Source organism: Rana temporaria, chromosome 3 (genome assembly GCF_905171775.1).
Source record: "Rana temporaria chromosome 3, aRanTem1.1, whole genome shotgun sequence".
Taxonomy (NCBI): domain Eukaryota; kingdom Metazoa; phylum Chordata; class Amphibia; order Anura; family Ranidae; genus Rana; species Rana temporaria.
This window is the reverse complement of record NC_053491.1, coordinates 452,003,030-452,015,179: the sequence shown is the minus strand read 5'-3', so window position 1 is coordinate 452,015,179 and position 12,150 is coordinate 452,003,030. Positions and strand designations below refer to the sequence as shown.

Genomic DNA, 12,150 nt, shown 5'->3' with positions numbered 1-12,150 from the left:
ATATATTTTTCTTCATTTACATATCTGAAATATCAGTAACACCATCTCAGTACAGAAATTAAATTTATTAACATTTAGGATCCTGGAAGGCAACTTATATTCCACTGATTGGCTGTATCACTATCATAATAGACTTCCAGGCTCTCAGCCTCAACTACACCAGCTCGAGGACTACCACTATTAACCACTTCCTTACTGGGCACTTAAACCCCTTCCTGACCAGAGGACTTTTTGCGATTCGGCACTGCGTCGCTTTAACTGACAATTGCGCGGTCGTGCGACGTGGCTCCCAAACAAAATTAACGTCCTTTTTTCCCCACAAATAGAGCTTTCTTTTGGTGGTATTTGATCACCTCTGCGGTTTTTATTTTTTGCGCTATAAACAAAAATAGAGCGACAATTTTGAAAAAAAATAAAATATTTTTACTTTGTTGCTATAATAAATAGCTAAATTTTTTTTTTTACGTTTTTTTTTTTTATCCTCAGTCTAGGCCGATACGTATTCTACATATTTTTAGTAAAAAAAAAAAAAATCGCAATAAGCGACTGGTTTGCGCAAAAGTTATAGCGCCTACAAAATAAGGGACAGAATTATTATTTTTTTTTTTTTTTTTTTTTTACTAGAAATGGCGGCGATCTGCGATTTTTATTGGGACTGCGACGTTATGGCGGACACATCGGACACTTTTGACACATTTTTGGCGCCATTCACATTTATACTGCAATCAGTGCTATAAATATGCACTAATTACTGTATAATTTTTTTTTTTTACTAGAAATGGCGGCGATCTGCGATTTTTATTGGGACTGCGACGTTATGGCGGACACATCGGACACTTTTGACACATTTTTGGCGCCATTCACATTTATACTGCAATCAGTGCTATAAATATGCACTAATTACTGTATAAATGCTTTTTTTTTACTAGAAATGGCGGCGATCTGCGATTTTTATTGGGACTGCGCCGTTATGGCGGACACATCGGACACTTTTGACACATTTTTGGCGCCATTCACATTTATACTGCAATCAGTGCTATAAATATGCACTAATTACTGTATAAATGCTTTTTTTTTACTAGAAATGGCGGCGATCTGCAATTTTTATTGGGACTGCGCCGTTATGGCGGACACATCGGACACTTTTGACACATTTTTGGCGCCATTCACATTTATACTGCAATCAGTGCTATAAATATGCACTAATTACTGTATAAATGTGACTGGCAGGGAAGGGTTAACACTAGGGGGTGAGGAAGGGGTTAAATGTGTACCCTAATTAGTGTTCTAACTGTGGGGGAGGGGGGGTGACTGGGGGGGTGACCGATCTATGTCTCTATGTAGAAGAGACACAGATCCGTCTCCTCTCTCCCCTGACAGCACCGCTGTCTGCGAGAGCCGGGAATGAGAGATGATCTCATATGTAAACATATGAGATCATCTCTCATTGGCCGCACAGATCGCCTAGGAAACGGCCGCTCCGATTGGCCGTTCACGGCGATCTGTGACTGGCTGTATCCAAGGGACACGGCCAGTACAGAAGTTCCCCGCCGCGCGCTCGGGAGCGCGCGCGGGGAACGTGTAAAGGAGAGGCCGTAAAAACACGGCCTGTTAGAAATTGGGAGCCGCGCTGAGGCCGTACAAAGTCGTACGGCCGTCAGCAAGTGGTTAAGACACCCGCGATACAGCCAAATACTCATTTAAACCATTACTAGCTCAATTTGCCAGGGTAGAAACACCTATACCTGAGATGGGCCCCATCCCTCGTTTTCCCAACTTAAAACCGTCACTGCCTTCCAAGAATCTGAGACCCCTGCCAACTGCTACAACATCATACAATTAAACATAACCACCCCGCAAAGCAAAATAACCCAACTGCAATCCCTGTTTCGGAGGCCTGTCCAGACTCGATTGGAAACAGACTGCCCCTACGGAAGGAAAACACATTGAGGCTGGGTTCACACTGGTACGACAAACGCTCTGACATTGGGAGCTCATGTCACATGACGTGTGAAAATAAATGATTCCCTATGAGAGCCATCTTAAGTGGTCCAGCACAAGTCCTTGTCCTTACCATCCAACTTTTGACATCTGGCATGGTGATTACAGCAGCAGTAAAAGGAATTTATCCCACACTGTGATTGTTTTGATTGGTCAAAGGACAAGTCAGACGATCACAAAGTTGGATCAAAGTAGTATCCTGTTCATGAAAGTCGGATGGATGTAGGACCAATGTAGGACCATTGTAGGACTGATGTTGCAGAGCAAAGTAGGATGAAAGTTGTATGACTGTCGTGTTGTACCAGTGTAAACCCAGCCTAACCGTGAATGATGGCCCTACAATTACTGCTTTCATTCCAGCATGCATTGGAATGCCTAATATGTGTTGTGTAATCATCATTTACGTTTGTGTGCGCACCAGACACTTGCATTAGTAGGCACATAGGGCCAAATCCACAGCCAGCGGCGCAAATTAAGTTACTCAAAACTTATGTCATTTAAGTTATGGCGCCCTAAGTTGGTGTCGTAAGTGCCGTATCCACAGCGCATTTGCGCACAAAATTGCGCTTACGTAACTTAAATTCCGAGGCGTAAGGCGGGGTTATTGCAAGTGGGAAGGAAGTGGGCGTGCTTCATTGTAATGAGCCGTGACCCCATGCAAATGAAGGGCCGGCCGTACTGCGCATGCGTGCACGAATCTGCTGCTCACTGCGCATGTGCAGAACTTTGCTCGGCTCAATCAGTGAGATAGGTAAAAGGCCAAGCGTACTTAGTTTGAGGATCGCCCTGTGTATAAAAAGCCCCAGTCAAACACACTTCCCTTGCAAAAGTATATCCCAGTGTTTCCTTTCCATGAGCAATTTGCTTCTGCTCTTAACGTTTGTTGGTGTGTTGTTAAGTTGTGTTTGTGAGAAAAGTGTTTGAGGAGTTGGAGAGTCTAGTTGGTGTTTGTTTTTGATAAGTGAATTTTGTTAATTTGTTTGTTATTGTTTTTGCTGTTTTTTTTTTTGTGCTTGTATTTTGTTTGTTTTTTGTTCGTGTTTTATTTTGAATTTATAGTAGCTGTCTGCTTGTGTGTTTAGATTTTTGTCTGTGTTTTGGGTGTATATTTTTGTCTGTTTGTTGGGTGTGTATTTTTGTCTGTTTGTTGGGTGTATATTTTTGTCTGTTTCTTGGGTGTGTATTTTTGTCTGTTTGTTGGGTATGTATTGGTGATTGTTTTTTGGGTGAGTTTCTTGGTGCTGGGTGGTGTCTGTGATGGCCCCCAAGCGCAGGAAGCTTAATTTCACCCTGGGAGAGCAGCAAGTTCTTGCTCGGGGCATCGTGCGATATGGGCGATATCTGCATGGCCCTGAGAGCCGGAACACCCCCCCGGCCAGGAGGAAGGAGCTCCTTAAACGGATAACGGATCAGGTCAATGCGGCGGGGGGGGGGGGAGACCAGGACCCCCGCTGGCATACAGAAAAAAATTAACGACCTTAGGAGCGTCGTCTGCAATAAGATGGCAAAGATGGACGCCCATACCAGGGGCACTGGAGGAGGGGGACCCTGCCCAGTCAGACTGACGGAGGAGGAATGGGCAGTGGCCCAGTGTTTCCACACACAGCAGGTGGTGGGCCTGCCTGGCTATCAGTCAGATGTTCCTGTGAGGACAGGTAAGTTTTTGGTTTTTTGGTGATAAGCATGTGTGGGTGGGGGAAGGGAAGATGTGCCAAGTGTGTGGATCCTCAAACCTGTGATTGTTTTGTGTCCACCACAGATGGCCAGGAGGTTGCAGGCCCATCAGGCCAGGAGGTTGCAGGCCCATCAGGCCAGGAGGTTGCTGGCCCATCAGGCCAGGCTGCTGCACCACCCCCAAGACAGGCTGCTGATGACTCCCAAGAAGGGCAGGATTCCCCAGGGGAGGGGAGTGGCCAAACCTCCCCTCATGAGGAGGTTGAGGGGGAGGAGGATGAGGGGGAGGAGGATGAGGGGGAGGAGGAAGAAAATATTCAGATTGGCCGGGAAGTCCTGTTGGCGTCTGATATGATGACCTTTGAGTCTTCCCCTGAGGCTACCCCAGAGGCTGGCACCAGTCAGGCCACCATCAGGGGTAGCCCCTCCCACTTCTCCCCCAACAGGCCTCCACCCACAAGGGTCACTCTATCCCCTCCTCCCAGGCCACAAGCCTCAGGGGCAGGCAGGATGGCGACCCAGGACACCATGGAGGTGGCCGAGCGTCTGCCGGTCAGTCTGCTGAGGGACAATGCCCGGCAGACCCGCACTCTGGATAAAATGCTCCAAAAAATGACCCAGATGGAGCACAGCCTGGGTGTAATGATGAAGGCAGTCGGTGATGTGGCCACCAACTCAGTGGCGGTCATTACATGCATGAACGACCTACAGACCGCCACAACAGGTGTGGCCCGGGAGGTGACTGCCCTGACCCAGGCTGTGCAGGACAATACTAGGTCTGGCCAGGCCAATGCGGCTGCCCTCACTGCCTGTCTCAGTAGAATTGCAGTGACCTTGGAGGGCAGGCCAGCAGGGGAGGCTCCTCCTTCCCCTGCTCACCCCCCCAGGAGGCTCCTCCTTCCCCTGCTCACCCCCCCCAGGAGGCTCCTCCTTCCCCTTCCCCCCAGGAGGCTCCTCCTTCCCCAGCTCACACCCCCCCAATGGACATCCTCCGCGAGGGCGTGGCCGCGCCCGTGCCCGTGGCCAGCCAAGGCGTAGCAATCGCCCCTGATAAGTAATTAGCAGGGATACTTTTGTTTTTTTATTTTTATGTTTTTTTATTTTTTTTATTATTTCATTTGGTATTCTGTACTTATGATTTGATTTATGTGTGTGAATGATGTGTGAATGTGGGGGGTGGCATTCCTGATAAAATAAGGGTGTCACCTTCAGTTTTGGTGGAGAAGGGATCCCCAGGACCAGGGAGAAGTGATCTCAGGTTCCTGAATGGTGTATAAATGCACAGTGACATAATTGGAGCCGTGGCGTGGCGTTGCTGCTCCCAAGTACCAAAGGGGGGGGGGTACTTGGATCTAATCCAATTAGATGTGCATGTGATGTGTCTGTGCTAGGGACCACAGTGGCGTGCATTCATGCATTCTCATTGTGACATCATTAATGTGCGTTTACTCTGCAAATATGCATTCTGCGAGGCGTCTCCTGACTGCTGTTCCCTCAGAAGAGGGGGTACCCTGGGTTACTAAAGTCACTATTATAAATAGGGGCATGGATGCCCCTGGCATGGTGGCATACAGATTGTAGTCCAGCAAGTGTGTGTGGTCAGCTCTTCCTTCATGGTATTGCTTTAGCTGACCTTTACACGGCATGTGTAACATTAGGGCTGCTTTTATAAAGTGTAAAATTGCTCCGGGAAACTAACAGAAGCGCACAGGTCGTAATCTACGCCGCACACACTTAATTTTGTGGATCGCCCTATTTCCCTCATTTGCATCTTTGCCTATCAAATACAGCGGCGTGTCTAGCGTAATTTGCGCACAAAGAAGCGCCGGTGTAATTATTTTAGGTAGGACGGAAATACCGGAATTTCATGCGTATCTCGTTTTGAGGATCAGGCGCAAAGATACGCGCCGTGTAAAATTAGAAATCTCGAGTTAAATCGGCGCATCTGCTTTGTGGATTTGGCCCATACAGTATATGCAAGGTAGGGGAATTTAAAACATTTTTAGATGTTTTTTTGTTTTTTTTTAACATTTTTAACTTTACTTTTTTTTATTTTAAGTAAGGTTGGCCATACATTATGAATTTTTTTCTCATACAATCTTCCTTTAGATTTACCAAAACCATATAATATGAGGTCAAACCTAAACATTTCAGAAAGACTGGCGTTTCTTTAGAGCGGCGTAGCGCATCTGATATGTGCTACGCCGACGTAACCGAGAGTGGCTCGTACTGTATTCACAAAGCACTTGCTCCCTTTCTTACGCCAGCGTAACGTAAAATGGCCGGCGTAAGCCCGCCTAATTAAAAGTAGGCTGGTAGTGGGCGTGTTGTATTATAATGAAGCGTGACCCCATGTAAATGCATGGCCGAACGAACGACTTACCCCTGCTTTATGAAGGGTAAACTTACGACGGACGTACGCCTTACGTAAACGGTGTAGCTTACTGCGACGGGCGCAAGTACGTTCGTGAATCGGCGTATCTAACTCATTTACATATTCAACGCGGAAATCTATGGAAGCGCCCCTAGCGGCCAGCGTATATATGCACCCAAGATACGACAGCGTAAGGAGACTTACGTCGGTCGGATCAAGCCCAAATTCAGGCGTTTCTGGTTTCGAGAATACGGCACAGAGATACGACGGCGCATCCTACAACTTACGCGGCGTATCAACAGATACGTCGGCGTAAGATGTATGTGAATCCGGGCCTTTCAGTTTGTATGCAATCAGACAGGCCCTTGCACTACATAGTTGAAGGTAAGTCTAAAGGAAATTGAATAAGAAAATTGTATAATATATGGGCAGCTTAACTTTACTTCTATAACAAAAAGGTGGTCTATTAACACAAAGAGGCAGACAAGCCCCCTAACGGATAGCATGGTGCAAGTGACAGGACCTCTTTGAGGAGACATCAAGGGTCTATTATCACAAAGAAATCCTTAAGAAATGTCCAAAGCTTTATTCTCGTACTCACATGGTACACATAAGGCAACATTTCAGAGCCACACAGGGCTCCTTCATTAGGCAACGTTGCCGTTAGCGTACCATGTGACCGTGAGAATAAAGGTTTCTACACTTCTTGAGGAATCCTTGGTGTGGTGGTGACATCTCTTCACTTGGATTGTTTACGGTTCCCAGTCTGTGGTCATTGCAACACCCATTATTACCGAATAGGCATTTTTAGGAACGTGTGCATGAGGAATATTGCGTTTGTATTATCACAAAGAGGCTGACAGCCTAGACAGGGGAAGGCCAGTGGATTTAGTGTATCTGGATTTTGATACAGTTCCCCATAAATGCTTAATTTACAAGCTGAGGTCTTCAGGCGTGGACCACAAGGTTTGTTTTTGGGTACAAAAATGGTTACAGGGGTGTGTCCAAAGGGTGGCGATAAATAGCGTTTACTCAGACTGGTCTGGAGTGGTAAGCGGGGTACCCCAGGGTTTTGTCTTGGGACCAATTCTATTAAATTCATTCATACAGTAAATGATAGAGAGAATGGGATAAATAGCTTGATCCATTTGTGGATGATACAAAAATAAGCAGGAAATTCTACAGAAAGACCTGAACAAAAAAATGGAGTGGGGAACTACATGGCAAATGAGGTTTAATGTGGAGAAATGTAAAGCAATGCACTTGGGGGCAAAATACATAAATACAAACTACTCGATAGGGGGAGAACCGCTGGGGCAGTGGCGGCTGGTGCTCAAAATTTGGGGGGGGGGCGCAAACGAAAAAAAAAAAAAAACAATTGCAGCCTCACTGTGCCCATCAAATGCAGCCACTGTGCCCATCAAATGCAGCCACTGGACCCATCAAATGCAGCCACTGTGCCATCAATTGTCACCACTGTGCCATGCCATCAAACGCAGCCACTATGCCATGCCATTAAACGCAGCCACTGTGCCATCAATTGTCACCACTGTACCATGCCATCAAACGCAGCCACTGTGCCATGCCATCAAACGCAGCCACTGTGCCATCAATTGTCACCACTGTACCATGCCATCAAACACAGCCACTGTGCCATGCCATCAAACGCAGCCACTGTGCCATCAATTGTCACCACTGTGCCATTCCATAAAACGCAGCCACTGTGCCATGCCATCAAACGCAGCCACTGTGCCATCAATTGTCACCACTGTGCCATGCCATCAAACTCAGCCACTGTGCCATGCCATCAAACTCAGCCACTGTGCCATCAATTGTCACCACTGTGCCATTCCATAAAACGCAGTCACTGTGCCATGCCATCAAATGCTGCCACTGTGCCATCAATTGTCACCACTGTGCCATGCCATCAAACGCAGCCATTGTGCCATCAATTGTCACCACTGTGCCATGCCATCAAACGCAGCCACTGTGCCATCAATTGTCACCACTGTGCCATGCCATCAAACGCAGCCACTGTGCCATCAATTTTCACCACTGTGCCATACCATCAAACACAGTCACTGTGCCATGCCATCAATTGTCACCACTGTGCCATGCCATCAAACGCAGCCACTGTGGCATCAATTGTCACCACTGTGCCATGCCATCAAACGCAGCCACTGTGCCATCAATTGTCACCAATGTGCCATGCCATCAAACGCAGCCACTGTGCCATCAATTGTCACCACTGTGCCATGTCATAAAACGCAGCCACTGTGCCATCAATTGTCACCACTGTGTCATGCCATCAAACGCAGCCACTGTGCCTATCAACTGTCGCCACTGTGCCAATTTTCGCCACTGTGCCCTTTAATTGTCGCCACTGTGCCCATTGATGCCACTGTGCCCATTGATGCCACTGTGCCCATTGTTGCCACTGTGCCCATTGTCGCTGCTGTGCCCTGTAAAATTCCCCTCCCCCACTTACCTTTCTGGGGGTCAGCCATCCTCCTTCCATGTCCCTCGATGTCTTCTCCCACCCTCGATGACGCTTCAGCCAATCAGGTTACCGGTAGTGATGGATTACCACCCACGTTGTAAGGTTTGTTATTGCTTCTGACCGAACAAATACTTATTGAATATTTATTGGCATATTGATGTCTTATTGTTTTTGTAAATATTCATTCTTTTTCTGTACACTCAATGAAAAACTATTGAAATTAAAAAAGGGATATACTCCAGGGATAAAATAATAATTCTGTCACTATATATAACTCTGGTTAGGACACATCTGGAGTATTCCATCCAGTTCTGGTCACCAGTCCTCAGAAGGGATGGCCTGGAGCTGGAGAGATTGGGGATTGGAGGACCTCAATTATGAGAAATTACTACAAAAAAATGTTTTATTCTCGCTGGAGAACCGCTGCTTAAAGCGGAGGTTCACCCATAGAGAACACATTTTCCCCTTAGATGAATGCTCGTTTTGTCTAGGGGAATCGGCTAGTTGTTTTAAAATATGATCCGTACTTACCGTTTACGAGATGCATCTTCTCCGCCGCTTCCGGGTATGGGCTGCGGGACTGGGCGTTCCTTCTTGATTGACAGTCTTCCGAGAGGCTTCCGACGGTCGCATCCATCGCGTCACGATTTTCCGTAAGAAGCCGAACGTCGGTGCGCAGGTGCAGTATAGAGCCGCACCGAAGTTCGGCTTCTTTCGGCTACGAGTGATGCGATGGATGCGACCGTCGGAAGCCTCTCGGAAGACTGTCAATCAAGAAGGAACGCCTGCTCCCAAAGACCCATACCCGGAAGCGACGGAGAAGATGGTAAACGGTAAGTACGGATCATATTTTTAAAACAACTAGCCGATTCCCCTAGACAAAACGAGCATGCATCTAAGGGGAAAAGAGAAAAAAAAACTAATTGGGTGAACTCCCGCTTTAAGAGGGGACATGATAGCGATTTTCAAATATCTTAATGGTGATCCCAGCATAGGAAAAATATATTCAGTCTCAGGGAGTGTAAGAGAACACAGGGCCACACAATGAGATTGGAGGAGAAGCGGTTTAACCTTAAACGGCACAGGGGGTTTTTCACTGTCAGGGCAATAAATGTGCAACTCTCTTCCACAATTGATGGTGGCAGCGGGGAGTATGGATATTTTTAGAAGACTCTTGGATGTGCATCTTAAAGAACACAACATACAGGGATATGGGAAATAATTATAGACACTGACACACGTACACCCACACAGGTTGAAATGGATGGACTATTGTCTTTATTCAACCTTACCTACTATATAACTATGTACATTGGTGGCCAGTGGGAAGAATGTTCCCGTCCATTGGTGATCAGTGCGAAAAATGTCCCTTACATTGGTGATCAGTGGGAAGAATGTCCCTTACATTGGTGATCAGTGGGAAGAATGTCCCTTACATTGGTGATCAGTGGGAAGAAAGTCCCTTACATTGATTGTCAGTGGGAAGAATGCCCCTACATTGGTAGTCAGTGGTAAGAATGTCCCTTGCATTGGTGATCAGTGGGAGGAATGTCCCTTACATTGATGGTCAGTGGGAAGAATGCCCCTTACATTGGTAGTCAGTGGGAAGAATGTCCCTTACATTGGTGGTCAGTGGGAAGAATGCCCCTTACATTGGTGATCAGTGTGAAAAATGTCCCTTACATTGGTGATCAGTGGGAAGAATGCCCCTTACATTGGTGATCAGTGTGAAAAATGTCCTTTACATTGGTGATCAGTGGGAAGAATGTCCCTTGCATTGGTGGTCAGTGGGAAGAATGTCCCTTACATTGCTGGTCAGTGGGAAGAATGCCCCTTACATTGGTAGTCAGTGGGAAGAATGTCCCTTACATTGGTGGTCAGTGGGAAGAATATCCCTTACATTGGTGGTCAGTGGGAAGAATATCCCTTACATTGGTGATCAGTGAGAAGAATGTCCCTTACATCGGTGGTCAGTGGGAAGAATGCCCCTTACATTGGTAGTCAGTGGGAAGAATGTCCCTTACATTGGTGGTCAGTGGAAAGAATATCCCTTACATTGGTGGTCAGTGGGAAGAATATCCCTTACATTGGTGATCAGTGAGAAGAATGTCCCTTACATTGGTAGCCAGTGGGGAGAATGTCCCTTACATTGGTGGTCAGTGGGAAGAATATCCCTTACATTGGTGATCAGTGAGAAGAATGTCCCTTACATTGCTAGGGAGAATATAGCTCCACCGCCTTTTGATTTGGGTATTCAAACAGGCTGGAATATTTCCCTATGCAAAAACTATGCCAGCCACCACCGAAGAGATTGTTATTGCCCTCTAGCATCAGAAGTGTTCCAACAACCACAAGCTATTCGCAAATCAATCCATTAAAGGCCATCCTACAGATAAAGCAATTATCTGACAACATTTTAGGTATGGGATGAGTACATAAACAGACTTTACTGCTAAGGCTATCCTCAACTTTCATCCACTATTCAGGAGGTCATACTTACGATTGTCCATAGGTGGACCCGGCCAGGAGACCCAGCAAGAAGAGACACAAAGCTCTGCACCCCATGATGCCACCAGGGGAATGAGAAGCCTCTGTAAGGAGGGTTTTTCTTTAAAGGGACACTGAGGGGAGGGCTGGTGCCCTGACAAAATAATTCCCTTTAATCAGTAACTGGAGAGACATTGTGAGATTAGGTGACAAAATAAGCAAACAAAAGCCTGCTTGAGAAATACAAGAATGTCCATCACATTGCTGGGAAATTACAGTAAGCCAACACACACAAAAGAGAATTGCACAACAACAGGGGCCCTGAACCAGAACAGTGATGATAGGCAGACAGAAAAAATATTCTCCTCTCTGTGTTGAAGGCTCATTCACATTATGAACGTTATTTATAAAGTAGCGAAACTGACATTCACCAAACAGTCATCTTCCTGTTGCATGTATTTTAAATAACAATGATGGTTGGCACCGGCCCAAATAGGGCTAGGTGCCACTGACTATATGAGATGGCACACAGGCAGGGAAGAGTTAAGTGAGTCTTCCCCCCTCCAGGTTTCCCCCCTCCCCTTCCCTGGGATAGGGGAGGTTTTTCCACAGGCAGCATAGGGCCAATAGATAGGCTCAGGGGGTGGACTGGGGACATGTGACAGGGGGGTTAAGGAGTGATTCCCCCTCCCAACTGCTTCCTCTTGCCTGCAGCAGCCCCCAGCAGGTGAGCTCCCCGCCCTCCCGCCCCTTAGGTCTGGTTTTAGCAAGCTAATTTTGCAAAAAAAAAAAAATATAAGAGAAATGAGCGTATGTAAAGGAGTCACGGATGACAGTGTTTTATGGTGGTACGTTTATACGGATATTATGGTTCTGGCCTTGCAGGCCCCGTTTATTGGTGTTGCATTATTCTAACATTACATCCAGCTCACTACCGACATTGACAGTATGCAGATATTTGTTATTTTTTTTGCTGTATATACCTCGTATAGCTATTTTCTTAGCCGGCTTCCGGGTAGTGAATCCCGCGGGAGTGGGCGTTCCTATGCAGCAGTTAGTGATTGACGTGATGACAAAAACTACCCCCCCATCGCATAAGGAGCGTCACGAGTTG

The 12,150-nt window shown here is 46.6% G+C and overlaps 1 protein-coding gene across 1 annotated transcript in view; it reads right to left on the bottom strand.

Annotated features, from left to right (window-relative positions):
- The window catches only part of LOC120933437 (venom factor-like), a 161,180-nt gene extending 150,025 nt beyond the window's left edge, over positions 1 to 11,155 (bottom strand). Inside the window, exon 1 of the mRNA XM_040346654.1 lies at positions 11,050 to 11,155. Coding sequence (XP_040202588.1) covers positions 11,050 to 11,114 — 65 coding nt within the window. The 5' untranslated portion in view covers positions 11,115 to 11,155. The remainder of the gene's footprint in view (positions 1 to 11,049) is intronic.
- Positions 11,156 to 12,150: the final 995 nt, after the last annotated feature.